This window comes from Jaculus jaculus, chromosome 7 (genome assembly GCF_020740685.1).
Source record: "Jaculus jaculus isolate mJacJac1 chromosome 7, mJacJac1.mat.Y.cur, whole genome shotgun sequence".
In the NCBI taxonomy this organism is placed as follows: domain Eukaryota; kingdom Metazoa; phylum Chordata; class Mammalia; order Rodentia; family Dipodidae; genus Jaculus; species Jaculus jaculus.
In genome coordinates, this window is record NC_059108.1 from 118,690,051 (window position 1) to 118,714,565 (window position 24,515).

At 42.5% G+C, this 24,515-nt stretch overlaps 1 protein-coding gene across 6 annotated transcripts in view; it reads left to right on the forward strand.

Annotated features, from left to right (window-relative positions):
• Positions 1-24,515, forward strand: part of Syne2 (spectrin repeat containing nuclear envelope protein 2) — a 392,771-nt gene that overhangs the window by 172,382 nt on the left and 195,874 nt on the right. For all 6 annotated transcript variants that reach the window (XM_045155524.1, XM_045155526.1, XM_045155527.1 and 3 more), the window contains exons 31-38: positions 1,168-1,347; positions 2,292-2,442; positions 12,986-13,144; positions 16,719-16,880; positions 18,603-18,704; positions 20,806-21,006; positions 22,053-22,224; positions 22,721-22,833. In XM_045155524.1, the coding sequence (XP_045011459.1) occupies positions 1,168-1,347; positions 2,292-2,442; positions 12,986-13,144; positions 16,719-16,880; positions 18,603-18,704; positions 20,806-21,006; positions 22,053-22,224; positions 22,721-22,833 (1,240 nt within the window). The remainder of the gene's footprint in view (positions 1-1,167; positions 1,348-2,291; positions 2,443-12,985; positions 13,145-16,718; positions 16,881-18,602; positions 18,705-20,805; positions 21,007-22,052; positions 22,225-22,720; positions 22,834-24,515) is intronic.

Sequence of the window (24,515 nt, forward strand, 5' to 3'; positions counted from 1 at the left end):
TCCTGCTAGGGTTATTTTTCATCAGGCTATTAACCATTAATTAAAAGGCTTCTTGGGGGGGGGGGTTGCTGGAAGGATGGTTTAGCAGTCAAGGCATATGCTTGCAAAGGCAAAGGACCCAGGTTCAATTCTCTAGGACCCACGTTAGCCATATGCACAAGGGGGCGCGTACATCTGGAGTTTGTTTGCAGTGGCTGGAGGCCCTGGTGCTCTTATTCTCTCTCTCTCTCTCCCTCTTTCTTTCTGTAAAATAGATAAAAATAAAAACAAAATATTAAAAGGCTCCTTTTTATTAATATACATATATTTTATTGACAACTTCTATACTTACAGACACCAAACCATATTTCCCTCCCCTCCCCCACAAAACTCTGCTCTCCATCATATCCTGTTCCCCTCTCCATTAGTCTCTCTTTTAATTTGATGTCATTATCTTTTTCTCCTATTATGAGGGTCTTGTGTGGGTATTGCTAGGCACTGCAAGGTCTTGGATATCGAGGCCAGTTTCTGTCTGGACAGCTGTATGTAAGGAGTGGTACCCTTCCTTTGGCAATTACATTCTTTCTGCCACCTCTTCCATAGTGGACCCTGAGCCTTGGAGGGTGTGAGATATTTCAGTGCTGGACACTTCCCTGTCCCTTCTTCTCAGCACTATGTTGAAAAAGGCTTCTTTTTGAAACGACAGATCTATTTTGTGCCGGGGTAGAAGTGCATCATTTACTGCTCTTTCTCCTTAGTCACCCACCCTTTCTCAGGAGACTCACGGTGTTCAAGCTTCCAGCTTTTTCCTTCTCACTTCATCTTCCCACTACTGTGCACACGCCTCCTCTATCTTCTCCCTTGTGTATTTACACACCTTTTACACATGTGTTTACCCCAGAAAAATGTAACTGCTTAGGGTTTTATATATGTGTTATATTCAATTAAAATACCAAACCAATATTTTGGAAATGCAAAGAGCCTCCTGAGCTCTTTAATGCAGGAACAAATTCCTATATAATGATAAATACATTTTCCTCTGAAATAGTGTGTTTAGTTGTGTTAGTAAACTTTCACTTGGCATTTGAGGACAAATGAAAGGTATTATACTCCCCAAACTCCCTATGTTTATGTTGAGCCAACTTGGCTAACAACTGGCCAATAAACTTTTCCCCATCCATAATCAAGGAAAAAATCGTTACTCAGACTGGATAAGGACCTTGATGGATATGCAGAAGAGAAGAAACACTTGGAAAAAATGGTTAATTCTCTCCCACAATTCAAAGATGGCCAAGAGAAAACTGTAAGACAACAGTGCCAAGATACAGTGAGCTTGTGGGAGAGTGCAAAGACATCTGTCACTGAGGGGTAAGGAAAGTTAATCCCTTTTGCCTTTGGAAACTTGTCTGTACACAGTTAACATTCCGAAGCATCTGTGACAAAGAGGGGCGACCACGCCACTTGACACTGTTCGTGGGGCCAGTGCCTGCAACACGTGCTTCTGGTACCTCTGACGGGGGTGCCTTCCTCCACGTCTCAGTGTACCCTATCCCCTTTTTCCTAGGGGAAGCACATGGCTTGTTTCCTGTGGGAAGTCCCAGAGCCTCCCTGTTGCGTTCCCTTAACTTTGTGGACTCCCCGTGGTAGTTTTTGCCCCTCTCTTCCATATCCCTTGGCTGTCCAGTTCCTGTGTGTTACAGGAAGCTGTGTGCACAGAAGCGACAATAAAACCCATCTGTGGCATTTGTTCTCATCTCTACTGTCACAGAGGAAATATTTAAGGTGTAGAACATAGTGACTTCCTCGAATTCCTAGTACTAATTAGTACACAGTTGTACTAGAAACCAGGTATTAGCTGTCATGTTTACTGAATGATTTATTTTCTAAAGTGGATTGAAATTCCAGAAAAAGTAGAATAGGCAGTCCCTTAAGCAGGCTATGACAATAATCTCCAGGAATAGTGCTGATGAGACCCTGTTTTCCAAGATGTCTGGTTAATGAAAGTGTATAGTTATGAATCCTGTGTTTCTCTCTAGAACTTATATGTGTCAACATTTCAATATGACCTGGTAACACTACTAATCCAGTGATTATTTATATCATCTATTTGCTAGAGAAACATAGATAGATAGATAGGTGATACATACACACATACACACATATATATACATATATATGTATATATATAATCATTCTTGGGTTCAGCTGATAAACCATGCTGAGAAAGAAAGTTCTTTTGTAACTAGTCATTCTTGTAGGATATGTATTGCTGTTTTCAGACATCTCTTTATCTCACACTTCTTTCTTCATAGTCTTGAACAATGTGGCAGAGTTTTGGAGCTCTTAAAGCAGTATCAGAGCTTTAAAGGTATCTTGACAACTTTGATTCAAAAGGAAGAAAATGTCATCTCCCAGCAGGCTTCATACATGGGAAAGGAGAACCTGAAGAAAAAGATAGCAGAGGTGAGTTCCTGTTCGGAAAGAAAAAAATTCTACATACTGACCTTGTTTATGAGCCCAGTGTGGCTATTATAAAAGATATCATTGTTTCTGAAACCTAGTTTAAAAGAAGTTATTCTGTTTTATCAGATGCCTAAGAGTCTACTGAATTTATCACCAGAGCTTGAAAGAAATCTGTTCCCAAATTGGTACTTTTGTTTGGATTTTGGTATTAGGGCTGTGGTTCTTTTAAATTCTAGAGTTCCTGACTGCTGCTACCTCTATAAGGTTAGAAGAGCCCTGACCCCAATTGTCTATGTAAAAGGGGCGTGAGACTTCCCTGCAGGCACGGGAGAATGAAGGTGTTAGGAAAATCTCATGTTGTTAACAGACAAGGGGAAAAAAATACATGTTTTTACTTACTTATTCTCTATGATGATATGTCCGGTAAAACCCATCTGCATTCATAGCCTCACCATCATTCATAGCCACAATACCATATACTAAGGAGAATAACATTTTTGGACACTAGATGTCATTATTTTCTATGATTTTGCATATAGTAGTCTTTAACTAGAGTAGCAAAGAATGGAATACTTAGAAAGGAATTATGGGGCTGGAGAAATGGCTTAGTGGTTAAAGCACTTGCCTGCAAAGCCAAAAGACCCAGGTTTGATTCCCTAGGATGCATGTAAGCCAGATGCACAAAGTGGCACGTGCATCGGGAGTTCATTTGCAGAAGATAGAGGTCCTGGTATGCCCATTCTCTCCCCTTTTCTCTCCCCCCACCCCTCTCCCTCTTTATCTGTCTCAAATAATTAATTACTTTTTTCTTTAAGAAAAAGAGGAATTGTGCCACACTATTCTCTGAGACCTTACACTGGCATGGTGCTTTTCCCATTGGTTCATGAGCATTAAACTCAAGGGCTGTCAAAGTGTCACAAGCATATATGACACGTAGTCCACTTGATACACCTAGATATTAGAAAGCAATTTTTTTTTTTAATTTTTAGAGAGAGAGAGAAGTGGCATGCCAGGGCCTCAGCCACTGATATCAAACTCCAGATGCTTGTAGTGGGCATGTGCAGCCTTGTGCTTACCTCTCCTTTATGTGTCTGGCTTACGTGGGATCTGGAGAGTTGAACATGGGTCCCTAGGCTTTGCAGGCAAATGCCTTAACTCCTAAGCCATCTCTCCATCCCTAGAAAGCAATTTTTATTAAGCCTTCTAGTTGCTGAGAGCAGCACAGCAAAAGTATCAATAGACCAGATTATTATGGATGACTTAGCCTATATATAGAACCATGAACCCCAAGCTCAAGTGATAACCCACAGTGTCAGGAGTAGCCCTTCTCCAAGACCTACTTTCTCAGACTGTTTCACAGAGCTTGACCAAACAGCAGGAGCCCTGTTTGTACATCCATTTTATAACAAGAGATTGTTTGACTGGTTTTCTATCAGACCTGATTGAAAGAGCCTGCCAAGATCAATAGCTGGCCATCAGTTGGAGTTGCTGATTACATGCAACGGGGCTTGTATTAGTCAGGGTTCTCTAGGGGAACAGAACCGATAAAATGAATTGTTTTAAAAGGGAATTTATTGGATTAGTTTACAGCAGTCCAACAATAGCAGGTTGCAGGCCTGAGAGTCAAGGAACCCTGGAGCTGTTCAGTCCACAAGGCGGGGTGCCTCAGTCGTCCCAATCTGGCTCTGATGGCCTGGAGGTGTCCTGGAGAGACATTTCTCTTCAATCCACGCTGTTCTTCAGTCCATGCTGGTGGGAGGAGGGGACACTTTCCTTCCCAGAGCTTCCTTAGATAAACCTCTGGGGGAAGGGCTCACCCTGGGGGAAGGATTCCTCCTTTAGCTAATCCTTCCTGGAAGTAATCTCAAAGACCTACTTATGAGGAATGTCTGTGGATACAAACTTAACCATCACAGAGGTGGTTTTGGGTTTGGCTGGTCCTGGGATCTAGAAGGATCTTGTTCTCACTCCATTGGATTTAAGGATCTCTGGTTTCCTTGGTTGTTCTCAGAGAATCCAGCTCGTTCAACCTCACAAGGCCCTCCCTGGCTTGCGTGCCAGTTCACACATGTCCCATCCTTGACTATGGCCTCAACACCAATCTCCTGCCTTGTATTTCAGTGTCAAGGTCTCTGCCTTATTCAACAGACTCTGAATCCTTGTCTTACGTAGATGCAGATACGGGGTCCATCTCGACCTTCCTGGGTCCGGGAGCTCAGCCTTAGCTCTGTTAGTGGGATCCTTTTCCAGCAGACAGCAGCTCTTTCCTGACCTGGTCAAGTAGCAGCTGTCAAGCTTCTAGCAGACGGGCCTGTTTAGTGCCCGAGACTTACCATAATTTCCAACGTACGGCCATCTGCAGGCTCTGTCTGGGCTCCTTCAATACTCTTCCATGACACCATGCCTGCACAGTCCTGTAGCTGTAAACCGTCCTTTCTGGAGAAGTCCTTTACCTGACTTCTAGTGAAACAGCCTCCCTTCACCTACAGGCAGGCAACCTCTCTCTGGGGAATTCTCCTTCAGCCTACTCTAGGCCCAATTCTTGGTCATTTTCTTTTCCCTGTCTCCTCTGTGGTTGTCATTACAGGAGCTCAGTCCCCAAGTACAGAGACTCTCCATGAAGTCAGTGCCCCGTCTCCTGACAGGGTTCAGTAGGACCTGAGAGTCTGCAGTGTCTCCCTTAAAAAATGTCACCTCATTTTCCTGTTTGTGCCTGCCTTCCTTCCTGGGTGCCCTGTGGTGATCTGTAGCCTGTTTGGAAATTCTGTGGCACAAATGAGCTTCTGGGTGATGTCTTTCCCCCACCTTTCTCCCAGCTGCCTCTCCCCTGGGCTAAGGCTTCAGCTTTCTCCTGGCTGTGAGGCTACTTGCTGCTCATTCGGAAGCTGGCTGGCATCCCAGATTCCCATCTCTCACTTTTCTCACTTTCTTTGTTCTCTGTCCTTACTTTTTTTTTTTTTTTAACCATTTTAATGATTTTTCTGTCATGCTAACAATTGGAGAGAGAACAGAGATAAATGTGTAGCCAGTCCACTCTGAAATTTGAAATCTACATTTTTTTTAGGCATTAGTGAAAATAAATAAGCTATAAGATGAACTCTTTAAAAATCCCTGTATACTAGATGTTCTATAATGATAACTATTTGTGTGCAGTTGTTCAATCCTTGGCTGTTACTTTAACATTATAAGCATTTTCTACATGTTTGTACATGGATGAAAAGGGAATTCTGTGCAGTATTTTAAAATATCTTAGTTATTAATCTATATATGAAAGGGGGAAATAACTTTCAGAAACAGTCTAACCTAGGAAAGAATTGTTCAATTCTGATGGGCAATTTTGGGGGGGGGGGGTTTCGAGGTAGGGTTTCACTTTGTTCCAGGCTGACCTGGAATTAACTATGTAGTCTCAGGGTGGCCTCGAACTCACGGTGATCCTCTTACCTCTGCCTCCCGAGTGCTGGGATTAAAGGCATGCTCCACATGCCTGGCCTGGCAGGCAATTTTAACAAGGCTGGTTATGTCCATTGGTAACATGATTCATGAGTAAGTTAGGGGCCAAAGTCAACCCCAAAATGGCAAATATACCAAATGTCACTAAATCTTAGCATCTATATTAGTTATAAGATATAGCTCAATTTCTGATGTAACAATGACACAAATGATTCAAAAGCTGTAGTATAACTATACCATGAATTATAAAGTATATGGATATGGTCTGGAGAGATAGCTTAGCAGCTAAGGTGTTTGCCTGTGAAGCCTAAGGACCCATGCCTGACTCCCAGATCCCATATAAGCCAGGTGCACAAAAGTGAGGTCGCACATGCCCACTAGGTGGCACAAGTGTCTGGAGTTTGATTACAATGGCTGAGGCTCTGATGCACCAATTCTATCTTCCTAAAATAAAAAATACATAGATATTATTCAGATTTCACTCAAAAAATTCACTGTGTGCCAACATATTATTTCTTACGATGTGCCATATATACACTATCTCAAGATTATATCTCAATCTATATTTCTTGCAAAAATTTGTTAAATGAACCCTCTAATATCACAAAATGGATTTTTTTTTAAGATAGGTCCTCACTCTAGCTCAAGCTGACCTGGAATTCACTATGTAGTCTCAGGTTGGCCTCAAACTCACAGCAATCTTACCTTTACCTCCTGAGTGCTGGAACTAAAGGTGTGTGCCACCATGCCTGGAATACCAGATTATTTAGTTAATAGACTTAAAATTTATTTATTTATTTGCAAGCAGTGAGAGAAGAGAAAAAAAGAGAGAAAGAATGGGCACTCCAGGACCACCAGCTGCTGCAAACTGCAGATGTATGTATTACTTTGTGCATCTGGCTTGACATGGGTTACTGGGGAATTGAGCCTGAGTCCTTAGGCTTTGCAGGCAGGCACCTCTCCAGCACTAGTTAATAGATTTAGACAAAAATCCAACTTCATAGTTGTGGAATATAGAATGAATATAGATTTAACTTAAAAACATGTTCGCTGGCACTGGGGCTGTAGGCTTAGTTGGTAAGAGTGCTTGCCTGGCATGTACAGCATCCTGGATACTGCCCCCAGTACCCCATAATCTCAGTCTGTTGGCCTACGCCTATAATCCCAGCACTCGGGAGGTGGAGGCAGAAAGATCAAACGTTGTAGGTCATCCTTGACTACATAGCAAGTTGGAAGCCAGCCTGAGTTATATGTGAGACCCTGTGTCAAAACAACAAAGTAATTGACATTTAAACATTTTCTCTGCCTTTTACCTTTGTTTTTATTTTTAAACATTTTTTATTATTTATTTATTTATTTGAGAGCGACAGACACAGAAAAAGACAGATAGAGGGAGAGAGAGAGAGGCTTCCAGCCTCTGCAAACGAACTCCAGACGCCTTTAACCTTTAACCACTGAGCTGTCTCTCCAGCCCTTATTATTTATTTATTTATTTTTTTAAATTTTTATTTATTTATTTGAGAGCAACAGACACAGAGAGAAAGACAGATAGAGGGAGAGAGAGAGAATGGGCGCGCCAGGGCTTCCAGCCTCTGCAAACGAACTCCAGACGCATGCGCCCCCTTGTGAATCTGGCTAACGTGGGACCTGGGGAACCGAGCCTCGAACCGGGGTCCTTAGGCTTCACAGGCAAGCGCTTAACCGCTAAGCCATCTCTCCAGCCCTCTTATTATTTATTTTTGAGATAGAGTCTTGCCATATAACCCTGGCTAGCCTGAAACTCATAGCAGTCCTCCTGTCTCTGACTCCTGATTGCTGGGATTATATGTGCCACCATGTTTGGCTTATCTCAACATGTGTGTGTGTGATGTATGCACATATATATGCCCATTAGGTACCCCATGTGCTCTCCTGCGGTGGCCAGGGGAATATGAGTGTCCCCTTCCATCACTTTCAGGTGAAAGTCTTTCTCAAGCCAGAGTCACTTGCTATTTATTGTCAGGCCCCAGTAATTCTTCAGTCTCTGCTCCCCACAGAAATGGGGTTACAGATGTGTGTGACCACACCCAGCTGTTTCTGTGGGTCCTCTCAGGCCCTCGTGCTTGTGCAGGAAGTGCCTTTAACCACTGAGCAATCATTCTAGCCCTCAGTTTGGGTGCTGCTATTGAATTTGTCAGGCTACCCTTTCAGAACCCTCCTGGACATTGTTCCTCAAGGTCCTTGAGAGCCCTTCTGCTATTTGATCACACATCTCTATCCTGGAAATGGATGCATCAAAAGGGTATAATCTTAAATATGAAAAACACTTCACACCAAACACATTCATTGTAGTACTTTATAAGTTTACCCATTTCTCTTTTCTTCTCTCTTAGAACTAACCAGACCACTTCCACTCCATTAAATAACTGACTTACTTCAGAGGCCAAAAAGACCCACCCAGAACTTTCAAAGATTGAATTCAAATAGGATTATCATATTGGCTTAAGATTTCAAATAACTTACCAGTGCTAGTAAATTACTGTAAATAATTAATATAAAGTACTATTATATGAATAATAATGTAATAATAATAGTGGTGACGATAGTAACATAGTGTTGATGGCTTGATCACTCTGTGCTGGGGTCTTACGTGCAGTGAATAGAAGGGAGAAGACAGTAAAGGGTTTTAGTCTCAAGGAGCTGTTACTTATCCGAGGAAGCAAAACAAAAAGCACTATATCCGTATGTTGGATTTTTTTTTTTCTTATGAGCACACCGATTCTGCTTACTCATAAATGTGGCTCAGTTTGCATTTTGTAATTTGGAGAGTGTTGCAGTCAGGTTCACATTGCTGGCAGAAATCACCCGACCAAGAGCAGCTTTTGGGAAAAAGGGGGTTTATTTTGCCTTATAGACTCCAGGGGAAGCTCCATGATGGCAGGGGAAAACGATGGCATAAGCAGATGGTGGGCATCGCCCTGCTGGCCAGCATAAGGTGAACAAAAACAACAGGAGAATGTGCCAAACACTGGCATGGGGACACTGGCTATAATACCCATAGCCCGCCCCCAACAATGCACCGCCTCCAGGCATTAATTCCTAAATATCCATCAGCTGGGAATTCAGCATTCAGAACACCTAAGTTTAGCGGGGACACCTGAATCAAACCACCACAGACAGGTATTGACAACTTGTTTTATCAGAAGAAAAAGGTGAGAATTGTTTAGGAATTTCCCCAAAGTTACATAGCTAATAACAGGTAGGGTCTTTGTAATGACGATCCCAGAAGATCTGATTGCAACATCATAATTCAAGCACTGTATAAAACTGCCTACAGTGAAAGCGTATTTGAAACATATGTATGGCTGGTGCAAAATTGACTAACTACTTGGCTTGAATTCTTTACTTAATTGTAAAGCATTGGACAAAGGTATTTAAAAGTCAGCCCACCTATGTTTATAGTTTAGAGATAGAGCATGTATCTAGAATTATTCATCCCTAGCACCCCTAAAAATAAAATGCAAGGGCTAGGGAAATAGCTCAAATGGTAAAGTGCTTGTCTTGCAAGCTTGAGGATCTGAGTTTGATCCTCAGAATTTGCAGGGAACAAAAAGCCTGGCATGGTGGCACATGCTTGTAACCTCAGTGTGAGACGGCAGCTTCTGGTGTATCTCTGGGGCTCAGTGGCTAGCTGGAATGTGAGTTCCAGGCTAATGAGAGCTCTTGACTCAAAGAAAAGTGAATAATGCCTGAGGAACGTCACTTAAAATAGTCCTCTGGCCTCCACATATACACGCGCACATGTGCACAGTGCGCATATACAAGGAATTCACAGAGGCAATATAGAGAAAATAAAATGTAAGAAATTACTAGAATAATTAAGCCTTAAGAAAGGCAGAGGCTTTACCCCATGGTAAAGCCTCTTTGTGCTTTCTTCTCTTTCCTTCCCTTAATCTAATAAAGTCTCTCTAAACCTTTAAAAAATAAGGTATCTTTTTTGGGGTGACTTGCTATTACATCATATCTACCATATGGACAATTTATAGATTTACTGAAATAATACTTTTTTATGAACAATCTAGAAGTTTTAGTTCATTGATGTTGAATTCTTTTTTAAATGTTTTTATTTACTTATTTTATTTATTTGAGAGAGAAAGTCAGAAATAGGCAGATAGAGAGAGGATGGGTGTGCCAGGGCCTCCAGCCACTGCATACGAACTTCAGATGCGTGCGCCACTTTGTGTATCTGGCTTACATGGGTCCTGGGGAATCAAAGCTGGGTCCTTGGGCTTTGCAGGCAAGTGCCTTAACCGCTAAGCCATCTCCCCAGCCCTGAGGTTGAATTCTTATCTCATTGTTTTGAAAACTGTCTTTGGAAAGGAAATTTCAGAACTGATCAGGAACGGATTTCTCAGTGACTTGGTGATGACTTAGGCTCCATCAGCATTGCCAGTTACCATGGCTTCCAGATGCCTCATGGATATATGAAGCCACGGGGAACGCTTTTTCATCAAAGCCACAGAGACCCAGAGGTTCATCTTCGATATGGTGCTCAATTTCCATCCTCTTTAATAAATGCCTGTGCTAAAGGAAGAGCGGAATGTTCGAGTACTAGGAATGTTCGGGAAGTGTCGGAGTGAGTGGGCCAGACTCCCTTGAGACTCCCTGTCAGTGTAGACAAAACCCTCGGTTCTCGTCAATGCTGACGCTGCCTTCTCTTGCCTTTACTTTCCTCTTCACTAAGTGGCAGCTTGTGCCGTTATTACAAGAACGGTTACATGTAGAAAAGAAGTGTATGTGTGTATATGTGTATTTACACGTGGGCATACGCGTGCAAGTATGTGTGTATGCGTGTGGGTGTGTGTGCACACATGCACATGAACATTTGCTGTGCCACATGCGGAGTCTTGAGACGAGAAAGAAGCCCTGGGTTTGGTTCTGAGGCTCGCCAGTGTATCAGCTTGCATCCAGAACACAGAAGTTTCCCTCCTTATTCTTTCCCCATTTTAAAGATCTTACTTAATTTCAGTTTCTTTTTAAAAATATTTTTATAATGAGGAGGGGGTAGGTCATGGATGAGCGTAATAATGGTACCAAACTGCCTGTACTTGCAGAATAGAAAACTAATAAAAAATATATATATATTTTTATAATTTATTTGCATAAGTATATGTGTGCGTATGCGTGGGCGTGTGTGCACAGTGCTGTGTGGAGGTCAGAAGACAGCCTTGAGAGGTTCCCCCCCTTCCACCATCTTGAGACCCAGTCATTCTTGGCACTGCTGCTTTTCTCGTGGCTCTGCCTCGCCTTGGGGAGGCATGTAGGAATTACAGACGTGTCTTTCACTGCATGCCTGACTTTACAGCTTTACATGGGTGCTGAGGATTGAACTCAGGTCGTCAGCATGATTGTAAGCAAGTGCCTTAAACCACTGAGCCATCTCCCTAGCCCTCTTTTGTTTGTTTGTTTGTTTCAGTGTGAGAGAGAAAGAGGGACAGATAGAGAACGGGCACACCAGAGCCTCTAGCCATTGCAAACAAACTTCATATGCATGTACCACCTTGTGCGTCTGACTTCACGTGGGTACTGGGGATTCAAACCTGGGTCCTTTGGCTTTGCAGGCAAGTGCCTTAACCACTAAGCCATCTCCCCAGCCCTCTTTTTTTTTTTTTTTTTTGAGACAAAAATCTCACTTTATCACCCACGTTGGCCTTAACTTGGCAATCCTCCTGCCTCAGTCTCCTGAGTGCTGGGATTACAGGCATGTGCTACCACACCTGGCTTTAAATTCAATTTTTAAACTTCCAATTTTGAGATTATGCTACACTCACATGCTGTTGTACAACATGATAAGCAGATCCTTTGTGCCCTTTACTGAGTGTCTCCAGTGGCAGTCTTACGAAGCTGGTACATGTCCCCAGTCATGACGCTGATGTCAGTGCAGGCAGAGGAAGCTTTACGTTGCCATATGGTTCCCACTTCCTGTCACCTGACACACTGTGCGCTTTCCTCTTAGCCCCCCTTCCTCAGATCTGAGAACACTTAGGTTCCTCACCATTAACACCTGAACTCCTGCTAGAGGAAGGGAGACACCATCCTTTTCAAAAATGCAGTTAGGTGGGTGCGCTTGGTTTTGCTTTCCTTGGTTTATGTAGAATCTTATTTCATAAGGACCAGACATATAGCTTTAGGCGATTACGAATATCTCATGATCCAATGCAGTGGCACATACCTGTACTCCTACCCACGAGGAGATTGAGGCAGGAGGAGGATCATGGATTCAAGGCTAGCCTGGGCTACATAACCAAACTGTATCTTTTTTTATTATAAATTTTGTTCTTTTATTATTTATTTATTTGCAAGCAGAGAGATACAGGGAGATAGAGAAATTATGGGCGCACTAGGGCCTGTAGCCACTACAGATGAACTCTGGATGCACATGCCACTTTGTGCATCTGGCTTATGTGGGTACTGGGGAATAGAATCTGTGTCCTTAGTGTTGCAGGCAAATGCCTTAGCTGTGGAGCCATCTCTCCAACCCCACTATGACATTTTTTAATTTTTATTAGCATTTTCCATGATTATAAAAAAATATCCCATGGTAATTCCCTCCCTCCCCCGCCACACACACTTTCCCCTTTGAAATTCCATTCTCCATCATATTACCTCCCCAAAATAAGTAAGGTCTGAAGATATAGCTCAGTCATGGAACACCTAGGTCTTGGAGTTAATCTCTAAATAAATAAATAAATAAATAAGTAAATAAATGCCTCATAAGGTAGAATGGATGAAATTGAGTATATGATTATAATTAAAATAACTGTAAGCTAGGCGTGGTGACAGTTTTGTAATCCTAGCACTTGGGAAATGGAGGCAGGAGGATCAGAAGTTCAAGACCAGCCTGGGCTATATGAGACCTTGTCTCAAAACAATAATAATAATAATAATAATAATAATAGTAATAACTAATAATAAATTCAAAAAAATTACCTTGAGAAAGTGATACAATAAATACTCATGATATGATACAGTATTTTAAGCTTAATAACAAAAAATAGAATGATTTTTAAAGTTGTCCATGTCACTATATCAAAATCATCTCTTTTCTGTATAGGTTGAAACTGTCAAGGAAGAGTTTAATGAGCATGTGGAAGTGGTAGACAAGATCAACCAAATCTGCAAAAATCTACAGTTTCATCTGAACAAAATGAAAAAGTTTGAAGAGCCCCCTTTTGAGAAAGAGGCGAATGTTATTGTGGATAGATGGCTTGATGTATGTGGTATATTAATTAACTGAACATTCTGCTCCCTAACAATTCAACTGATGTTGTTGTTGTATGTTTTTAGTATTCTCATCTAAGTGAAAACTAAAGCTCTGTTCTTTTTAAAAAATTTTAATTAATTTTTTATGAGAGAGTGTAAGAGAAGGAGCGAGAGAGAATTAGTGCACCACGGCCTTCAGCCACTGCAATAGAACTCCAGTCATGTGTGCCCCCTGTGCGCATGCTTGACCTTGTACATATGTCATCTTGTGCATCTGGCTTATGTGGATCTGAGCAGTTGAACATAAGTTCTTAAGCTTCACAGGCAAGCACCTTAGTTGCTAAGCCATCTCTCCAGTCCTTATACCGTATTCTTTAACAAAGAAGTTCAAATAATAGAGTTTATAATTTAGGAGTTAATTTAACCCCAGAGATAGGCATTACTAACTGGTGAGACTTAAACCTTCCAGATATAAAGTATATACTCAAGCTAGGCATGGTGGTATACACCTGTAATTCCAGCACTTGGGAGGTAGAAGCAGGAAGATGAAGAGTTTTAAGGCCAGCCTGGGCTACATAGGTAGTTTGAAGCTAACCTGGGCTACATAAACTCCTGTCTCAGAAAAATCAAGTAAGTAAATAAATAAATCACTTATACAACATAAATTAGTTAGCATATCCATTTTTACAGGATATTGGTATTCAGCTATATACTTAATTCATTTTAGTTGAACACTAATTTATATAGATTTTTAATTTTTAAAAAATTTTTTGTTTATTTTTATTTATTTATTTGAGAGTGACAGACAGTCAGACACAGAGAGAAAGAGGCAGAGAGAGAGAGAATGGGCACACCAGGTCCTCTAGCCATTGCAAATAAACTCCAGATGCATGTGCCACTTTGTGCATCTGGCTTACGTGAGTACTGGGGAATCGAGTCATGAACCAAGGTCCTTAGGCTTCACAGGCAAGCAGTTAACTGCTAAGCTATCTCTACAGTCCTAGATTTTTAATTTTTAAAATTATTTATTTATTTTACTTTTTTATTTTTTTGTGAGGCAAAGTTTTATTGGGTAAAAAAGAAAGAAAAAGAAGAAATCTGGTGCATCAGGCCTGCATCCCAGAGGTTGCCCAGAGTGTCAGCTTTTATTGGAAATAACCACATGATGTTTATAGTAAAAGCAGGATGGGAGTTAAATCACAAAGTTACATACTGTTAAACAAGGAGGGGCTATTACAAGAAGCCATAAGGTTACATAGGTCACATGGGTGATTAATTTTTTTAAATTATTTTAATTTTATTCATTAGAGAGAAAGAGACAGGGAGAGAGTGGGGGGGAGATAGAGAGAGGGGGAGAGAATGAGCACTCCATGGCCTCCAGCCCCTGCAAACAAACTCCAGACATATGCACCATTTTGTGCAGCTGGCTTACATGGGAACTGGGAAATTGAACCTGGGTCCTTAGGCTTCATAGGCAAGTGCCTTAGCTGCTAAGCTATCTCTCCAGCCTGATTTTGTTTTTTATTTTCATTTATTTATTTGCAAACAGAGAGAGAGGAAAGAGAGAAACAGAGAATGGGTGTGCCAGGACCTCTTGCCATTGCAAATGAACTCCAAATGCATTTACCACTATGTATTTGGATTTACATACTAGAGAATAAAACTCAGGTCCTTGGGCTTTGCAGGCAAGTACCTTAACCGCTGAGCCATTCCTCCCACTCACTAATTTATATATATATTTTAAAATATTGTTTCATTTTTATTTATTTATGAGAGAGGGAGGAGGAGGGAAAGAGAGAAAATGGGTGCACCAGGGCCTCTTGCCACTGCAAGTGAAGTCCAAATGCATGTGCCACCATGTGCATCTGGCTTACGTGAGTACTGGGGAATTGAACCTGGGTCCTTAGGCTTTGCAGGCAAACACTTTAACTGCTAATCAATCTCTCCAGCCTTTTATTTATATTTGTCTTTTTTTAATTTTTCTATGAGCCTATACTAATTATACACAATAATGTTTCATCATGACATTTTCACCCATGATATGCAAACAGTTATTTTTTGAGATGAGGTCCCAGTATGTACAAAGCCCAGGCTGGGCTTGAACTCACTATTATAGCCATAATAACCTCAGACTTGTCAGTGCTGGAATTATGAGTATATACTAGCTACCATGCCCAACTCTTTTCCTTTCTCTTCTCTCTTTTCTTTTCCTTTTTTCTGTTGACAGGGCCATATGTGGTTTAGCTGGCCTAAAACTTGTGATTCCCCTGTTCTCAGCCTCTCAAGTGCTAGGATTACTGGGATGCATTACCACTTCTGACTCAATAGTGTTGTATATATGCTGTAGCAAGAGAGTGAATTTTTTTTTTTCTTTTTGAGGTAAGGTCTCACTCTAGCTCAGGCTGACTTGAAATTCACTATGTAGTCTCAGGGTGGCCTCGAACTCACTGTGATCCTCCTACCTCTGCCTCCCAAGTGCTGGGATAAAAGGCAGGCACCACCACACCTAGCTTAAGTTGTTTTTGTTTTTAATGTATATCTTTAAAATATTAATCTATTTGCAAGCAGAGAGACAGAGAGAGAAGAGAGACAGACAGATAGAGTGAATGGGCACACCAGGGCCTCTAGCTGCTGCAAATAAACTCCAGATGCATGCGCCACTTTGTGCACTTGGCTTTATATGAGTACTGCGGAACTGAATCCCAGATTGTTAGGCTTTGCAGGCAAGCTGCTTAATTGCTGGGCCATCTCTCCAGCCTTTTAAAAATATTTTCATTAATTTATGTTCAAGCAGAGAGAGTAGAAGAGAGACAGACAGAGGAATGGGCATGACAGGGTCTTTAGCCACTGCAGTCAGACTCCAGATGTATACATCACCTTGTACATCTAGCTGTACATGGGGATTGGGGAATTGAACTTGGGTTGTTAGGCTTTTCAGGCAAGCACCTTAACCACTGAGCAATTTCTCCAACCCAAATATTTTCTTAAGCCGGGCGTGGTGGCGCACGCCTTTAATCCCAGCACTCGGGAGGCAGAGGTAGGAGGATCGCCGTGAGTTCGCGGCCACCCTGAGACTCCATAGTGAATTCCAGGTCAGCCTGGGCTAGAGTGAGACCCTACCTTAAAAAACCAAAATAAATAAATAAATAAAAACAAATATTTTCTTAAAATTTTATTTGTTTATTTGAATGAGTAAGAGAGGGAAAGAGGCAGACACACCTCCCTCACACACACACACACACCCACACACAAGGAGAGACAGAGACAGAGAATGGGTGCACCAGGGCCTCTAGCCACTGCAAACGAACTCCAGATCCATGCACCACCTTGTGCATCTGTCTTATGTGGATTCTGGGGTATTGAACCCAGGTCCTTTGGCTTTGCAGGCAAATGCCTTAACCACTAAGCCATCTCTCCAGCCCCAAAGACTTTTTTAAAAGAGAAAACTATGTGATATATAAAAGCATTTTGGGGAGAAATTACTTAGCTCACTTAGTCATAGTGAGCTCCAATTTTATTTGAAAAAAAGTGTTTGAAGCAGTGGTTTTCACATATATTTTCCTTCTGTTTTGAAATTGCTGTAGATAAACGAGAAGACAGAAGAGTACTGTGAGAATCTTGGTCGCGCTCTGGCTTTGTGGGACAAACTCTTCAATCTAAAAAACACCATTGACGAGTGGACTGAACAGATCCTTGGAAAAGTGGAAGCACAAGAGCTGCTGGGCGAGGAGAGAGAAAGACTGAAGGTAACACGAGCGCGATACAGCAGGGTCTGCGTGGAGAGGGCTGCGACATGCCAGCCAAATAAAGGGCTTCCTTCATCGTCCCTCGAAGAGGATCCGAACTCTCTCAGTCCCTCTGCACCATCCAGGAAGATGTTTGTGGAAATTGTTAATCTGGAATTCACAGACATCCAAGGGATCCAAGGGTACAAAGATCTTGGGAGGAGGAGAGGTTGCACCTTGATTTCCACAAATGTCTAACTGAAATGGAGCCCTTGTTTTAACTTGGAATGCAAGCAAAACCATGTACAGGGACGAGCAGTGTATGTGACTTGATCATCATAGATCTTTTTGAATCATGCCTCACTTGTCATAGCTGTTGTCCTTGTCACTGCTTTGAAAGTGTGGCATTTAGTAGACCCATCAGTAGATCTTGTAATTAGAGAAACATGAAATAATATGTATTGCAAAATGTTTTTATAACTGTGATGTCATGTAATTATAATCAATCCTACATATATATATATATATGCATATATATATATATATGTATGTATAATTTATTTATTTGAGAGTGACAGACACAGAGAGAAAGACAGATAGAGGGAGAGAGAGAGAATGGGCGCGCCAGGGCTTCCAGCCTCTGCAAACGAACTCCAGACGCGTATGCCCCCTTGTACATCTGGCTAACGTGGGACCTGGGGAACCGAGCCTCGAACTGGGGTCCTTAGGCTTCACAGGCCAGCGCTTAACCGCTAAGCCATCTCTCCAGCCCTTTTTTTATATTTTGCTTTTCAAATATTATTATGCAGAGAGGCCATAAAGTTTTCACAGATTGCCCAGGGAATATTCACTTATGGCTTATGTTGTCTATCCAAGCTCTCAACCCTATGTTTGTCACATAAAAACACACACAATACAGAAATTCTTGAGTTTTTAAAAAATATTTTTTTATTTACTTATTTGGGAGCAGAGAAAAAGGGAGAGAGAGAGAGCGAGAGTGAGAGAGGATGGACACACCAGGGCCTCTTGCCACTGCAAAAGAAACTCCACATGCATGTGCCCCATTGTGCATCTGGCTTTATGTGGATTCTGGGGAATTGAACCCAGGTCATTAGGTCATGTAAGTCCTTGGTTCAGTGTAATATAAAAAAAATATGTGTATATAAATTTAATGCTTCAAATCTCATTTTATCCTTAATTCATGCAATTTTATAATTCATGTATTTTTATATATTGGGGAAGTTTTCAAGATATGAGACGGTTTCCGGATTTCCTGAATAATTATGATAGCTATAAAGTAAAAGTATGATTTGCTAAGCATAAATGAATCATCTCTAAGAGTCCTTTAAATTTGTTAGAATTATAGGTTATTTTAAAACTTGATTTGAAGGATTATTAACTGCCAGCCTGTGGGCTAAATTCTCTGAAATTATGTTCCCAAGTATATGTGCATGCTCCTTCACAATGTATATGCACCCAGCTAAGAGATTTATAATATCTGTCAACAGTGTGCACAGCCTCGTGGCATGGACCTGGCCCTGCTTCACTGCCCTTAGACTAGAATATTGTACTTGGTTATCATTGCCTCTAAAGACACTTGGGTGTGTAACTCCAAGGGCTGATGGGGACTGACGGGTGTTCTCAAGTTTCTATACTTCCAACAATAATAATTATAAATACAAAAATTATATAAATCAAATATAATAAATTAAATATATATTCCTCTAAAATTATTTGTTTTAGGAAGAGTTACGAGCTCATGAAGAACAAGCTTCAGATTTTTCTAGACGAGTTGCTGACGTACAGTTGCTGCTTCAAAGTAGTGAAAAACCACTTGAATTGCAGGTATTGGAATTTTTATTTAAAAGTTTAAACTAAAGATTCTCTTTGTTATCTAAGAGAGTGTTCATCCACCATACATTCTAAATCATGAATGTAAAATAAAATTAGGATAACTATTTACCTGATTCCTACTGAATTTTTAACTGTCGGTACAAGGCTGGAGGGATGGCTTAGCAGTTAAGGCATTTGCCTGCAAAGCCAAAGGACCCACATTCTATTCCCCAGGACCCACATTAGCCAGATACACAAGGGGGCATACATGTCTGGAGTTCATTTGCAGTGGCTAGAAGCCCTGGAATGCCCATTCTCTCTCTCTGTCTCTGTCTCTCTCCCTCTTTGTCAAATAAATAAATAAATAAAAATAAAATATTTAATTGTCAGTACAGGTGATTGTATGTGTTCCGTTTAGCCTGATAAGACTTTTGCATTCTTTTTGCCTTTCACTTATTCACAAACCTCTTGTGTGGGTGGGCAATGTGTTTCCTTATAAAGTGACAGTGGTTTCCTTTGAGGAAGGAGAATGTGACTTAATTGATCCCAAATTCATTAATTGCTAAATGGAGGGAGATAGCGTCAAGTAAGATTTTTCTGTTGTGTGAAGAATTTTTTCCCAATTTTGTTTGGATCAAGACTGTGTAGGCAGGCTTTCTGGCTGACGTCCTGGCTGTACTCTCCACTAGTTTTGAGATCCTGGGAAAGTTACTTCATCTTTTTTGTACTGTATTTGTTTCTTTCTTCAAGGGTCTCACTGCAGCCAGGCTGATGTGGAACTCACTGTGCGGTCCCAGGCTGGCCTCAAACTCACAGGGATCCTCCTACCTCAGCCTCCCAAGTGCTGAGATGAAAGGCGTGTGCCACTATGTCTGGATATACTAGATTTTTATACAAAGTGCTTACCACATGTTGCATAACATAAAAAATAGTCAATGTTAGGTATGTGAGGTGGTACATGCCTATAATCCCAGCACTCAGGGAGGCTAGGGCAGGAGGATCAGGAATTTGAGGGCAACATGGGCTACATATTGAAATTCTGTCTCTAAACAAAAACAAAAATCAAGGCTATTTAATTTTTCTATGGGTTTTAAGATTTTTTTGTTTATTCTTATTTATTTATTTGAGAGCGGCAGACAGAGAAAGAGAGAGAGAGGGGGAAAGAGAATGGGCGCGCCACGCCAAGGCCTCCAACCACTGCAAACAAACTCCAGATGCGGGGCGCACGGCCCACCACCCGGGGCTGGTGCTGCCTAAGGTGGGGGCGCAAGCGTGTGAACTAGCAGCTGCGGCGGCCAGGAGGGGACCCCACGGCCGAGGCTCGGAAGGGGGCGCCCGGGCTTCCGGGCCACTGTCCTCTAGCTCTTCCTTGTAGCCAACACCGTCTGCCCGGGAGGCGTAGGCGCGATGGGGGCCAATGAGGACCAGGAGATGGAACTAGAAGCTTTACGTTCTATTTATGAAGGTGATGAAAGCTTCCGGGAATTAAGTCCAGTTTCATTTCAATACAGGGTGAAAATGGTGATCACAAACTCCAGATGCGTGTGCCCTCTTGTGCATCTGACTAACGTGGTCCTAGAGAATCAAGCCTTGAACTGGGGTCCTTAGGCTTCACTGGCAAGCACTTAACCCCTAAGCCATCTCTCCAGCCCTATTTTTCTATGTTTTTTTTTTTTTTTTTTTTTTTTTTCCCCGAGGTAGGGTCTCATTCTTGCCCAGCTGACCTGGAATTCACTATGTAATCTCAGAGTGGCCTTGAACTCACAGTGATCCACCTACCTTTGCCTCCCGAGTGCTGGGATTAAAGGCCTGCGCCACCACACCCGGCTTTTTTCTATGGTTTTTATTCTCGTCTCCATTTACTTTATCTCATGAGTGCAGTTTGCATGTTAAAATCTTAGGGGGGAAAAAAAAAGGCGCATGTCAAGTTCAGATTTTTTTATACAATTATTTCTTTCAAGATAGCCTTCCAATTGTCACACCATGCTGAAAAGCAGTGTAGACCAGTAAGAATTTCGTTCACACTGAAATGAGGCCTGTAGCAGTGCTCTTCTTGCTTTGAGATCCAATCTAATAGGAGCATTACGGTACGTCCCGTGCTTCTTGATTTCAGGTCATGGAGTCCTCTGTTTTGAGCAAGATGGAAGATGTAAGAAAGTGCCTAACAGGAGAATCCAGCCGCCGCCCGTCCAGCGGCAGCACAGCTGAGCTAAGGGAGGACCTGGATCAGGCTAAGACACAGATGGGGGTGACGGAGTCTCTCCTGAACGCCCTGTCTCCCTCCGACAGCCTGGAGATCTTCACCAAGCTCGAGGTGCTGTCAGCTGTCTGTGTCCTGGTGTTCACACCTGCTCTCACCTTCAGTGTCAGGGAGGGGATCCAGGGCCTGTGCGTGCCTTGTGCCCCTGAGCGCCACCCCAGCCTTTTAACACTCACTCTTTATTTTCCCTAACACTCGCTTTTTTTTTTTTTTTCTCGAGGTAGAGTCTCACTCTAGCCTAGGCTGACCTGGAATTCACTATGGAGTCTCGGGGTGGCCTTGAACTTACGGTGATCCTCTTACTGTGCCTCCCGAGTGCTGGGATTAAAGGCGTGCGCCACCATGCCTGGCTCCTTAACACTCACTCTTGATGATCTTGGCCTTTTGGGGTTAATAGAAACAGCAAAAAGCCAAAGTCATAGGAAAAAAAAAAAATCCCAACCCCCCCCCCGCATACCAACGTGTGCATAAATAAGCATTTTCATCCTTGAATCGTGGTGTAGACAATAATCCGTGTGTGCCACAGTGCACACGCATGTGGAGGTTAGAGGACACCTCAGAGTGTTGTTCTTGCCTTCACATCTTGTTTTAGACAGGGTATCTCGTTTTGCTGCTGCTGGGCATGCCAGTCTGGCTGGCATGCAAGCTTCCGATTTTTCCTGGCTGCACCTGCCATCGCCACCGGTGCACTGAGGTCATAGACATGCGCACTGCTTACATCCAGCTTCACACATGGGTTTCTGGGGATCACAACACCATCATCAGGTTTGCACAGCAAGCACTTATTTTTTTTGGTTTCTCGAGGTTGGGTCTCACTCTAGCCCAGACTGACCTGGAAGTCACTCTGTAGTCTCAGGGCAGCCTTGAACTCATGGCGATCCTTGTACCTGTGCCTCCTGAGTGCTGGGATTAAAGGTGTGCGCCACCACGCCCGGCTCCCAGCAAGCGCTTTTAACCACCGAGCCATCTCCGTAGCCCCGCAGTGGCACTGGGTGTTAAGTTGTGTTGTTCTGTACGTTTAGGAACACAGAGAAAGCTGGGCCTGCGGCACCACCGAGTGCTCACGAGCCTGGTGGGCGGCGGGCTCTTCCCTCCTGCAGGAGATACAGCAGCAGATTCTGCAGCAGAAGCGCAGCATGACCGTCCTCGAGAGCCAGATCGGCTGCCTCACTCCTGAGCTCTCTGACTTGAAAAGACAGTATGAAAGCGTCAGTGACTTATTTAACACCAAGAAAAGGGCATTGCAGGATCACTTTTCGGCACTGTTGAATGGTGAGTGTAGTGTCCCTTGGACATGAGGGAATATCTCAAAATATGAATGTAGTTTTCTGGACCCAGTCGTTTATCTAAGCCTGACTTATCAACAGCTTGCATAGGCTTTATTTGAAGGACTACTATTTACAGAAATCCTTTGGAGGGAAACCTCACCTTTGGCATAAATAGTATCTTTTTTTTTTCCCCCTAAGTGTCAAATCTCTACAAAGGTCCACCACCAAGGTCATGCTTGACCTACTCACTGTGGTTAATAGGTCTAGAGGCGTGAGATGAGAATTCTGCCCCTGTGTGTGCCTTTGGGTGTCCTGTAGACTTGCAAAGGAACCCCCTTGGTGTCAGAAATACACCACGTTGCTCTCTATGCTCAATTGGCTTCCAAAATTGGGCGATGTAACTGACCAAGTGGCATGGGGAACAAGGTCCAAAATCTCTCACAGCACATGCGTGTGCAGCTCTTCTTGAATGCATAAAGCTGTTTTCTTGTCTCCTGTAGATCAGTGTAAGAACTTCAGCGACTGGCTCGGCAACAGCAAAATGAACCTTCAGGAGTGTTTCGAATCATCCGAGACAAAAGCAGGCTTGGAACAAAAGCTACATAAACTTTCTGTAAGATATGCATATCAAAACTTACCAAAACCAAAATATTGACAACCTAGAACTATAATCAATAATTACTTTGACTTTTAACTTTTTTTACATAAGAATTTATATTCTCAAATGACCTTGGATTTGTTTTTCCCCCACATTTTTTTTTTTTTTTTTTTTTGGTTTTTCCAGGTAGGGTCTCACTCTGGCTCAGGCTGACCTGGAATTCACTATGTAGTCTCAGGGTGGCCTCGAACTCTCGGAGAGCCTCCTACCTCTGCCTCCCGAGTGCTGGGATTAAAGGCGTGCGCCACCACGCCCGGTTCTCCCCACATGTTTTGAAGGTGTGTGTTTGTTGGGCTAGTGTACAAGTAGTTAAATAAATCCTACTTTTTCTTTTTTTTTTTGGTTTTTCGAGGTAGGGTCTCACTCTGGTCCAGGCTGACCTGGAATTAACTCTGTAGTCTCAGGGTGGCCTTGAACTCATGGCGATCCTCCTATCTCTGCCTCCCGAGTGCTGGGATTAAAGGCGTGCGCCACCACGCCCGGCAAATCCTACTTTTTCTAAGCTGTTGTTTTAGTAAATTCTACTAGGTTAAAAAAATCATATTTGATTAAAAAAGCAATTTTACTTCATTTAGATCCAGGCATCAAACCCTGGGTGGTACATGCTAGGCTAATGTTCCAACACTGAGCTGCTGTCCCAGCCCTTGACTTTTTGTGTTTTCCCAGTTTCTAAAAATATTTTATTATTTATTTTCAAGGAGAGAGAGTGTGTGAATGTGCACGCAGGGCCTCCTACCAGTGCAAATGAACTCCAAATGCTTGTGCCACTTTGTGCATCTAATTTTACTTGGGTACTGGGGAATCAAACTCAGGCCCTCAGGCTTTGCAAGCAAGTGTGTTTAACCACTGAGCAATCTCTCCAGCTACCCCACCCAATTTTATTTCCTTTAAACATACATTGCTATCCAAAGTGAAGCTTCAACCAAAAGGCAGAGCATGGACTGCAGAGATGGTTTAGTGGTTAAGGTGCTTACTAGCAAAGCCAAAGAAACCAGGTTCAATTCCCCAGATAAGCCAGATGCACAAGGTGGTGCATGCATCTGGAGTTTGTTTATAGGGTCTGGAGGCCCTGGTGTGCCTATTCGCTCCCTCTGATTTTCTCTCCCAAATAAATAAAATATTTAGAAGGCAGATCACATGGGAACCTGTACCATGCCTTTGGTTCTTAAATCATCATTACTTTAGTACTGCAATTTTGTTTTCAGTCATTGTTTTGAGACAAGTTTCCCTATATTGCCAAAGTTTGAACTCCTGGGCTTAAGCAGATTTCCTACCTTGCTCCCTAACTCGAGTTATGTGGGGCTTCTGACTCTGGTGTGATAAGTCATGTTTTCTACCTTAGGACTGGCTTCAGGGACCCCCATGGGTACCAAGTCCCATGGCTACTGAAGTCCTTTCCGTAAAATAGCATGTGGTTTGCATACGCTTTAGGTACATTCTTCCATATACTTGTTGATGTTCTGTTTCATTCATCGTTCATTCATTGTTGGCTGATCAAATTTTGCTCGTTTCATGGGTCTCACAAGTTGATTTCCAGACCTTGAAACACAACACTGTGGGTGGGTGAGGGGGAGCTGGATTGGGCAAAGATAAATGAGGAGTGATCTGTTTAGTTTTACGTACTGTCTGGCGAGAAG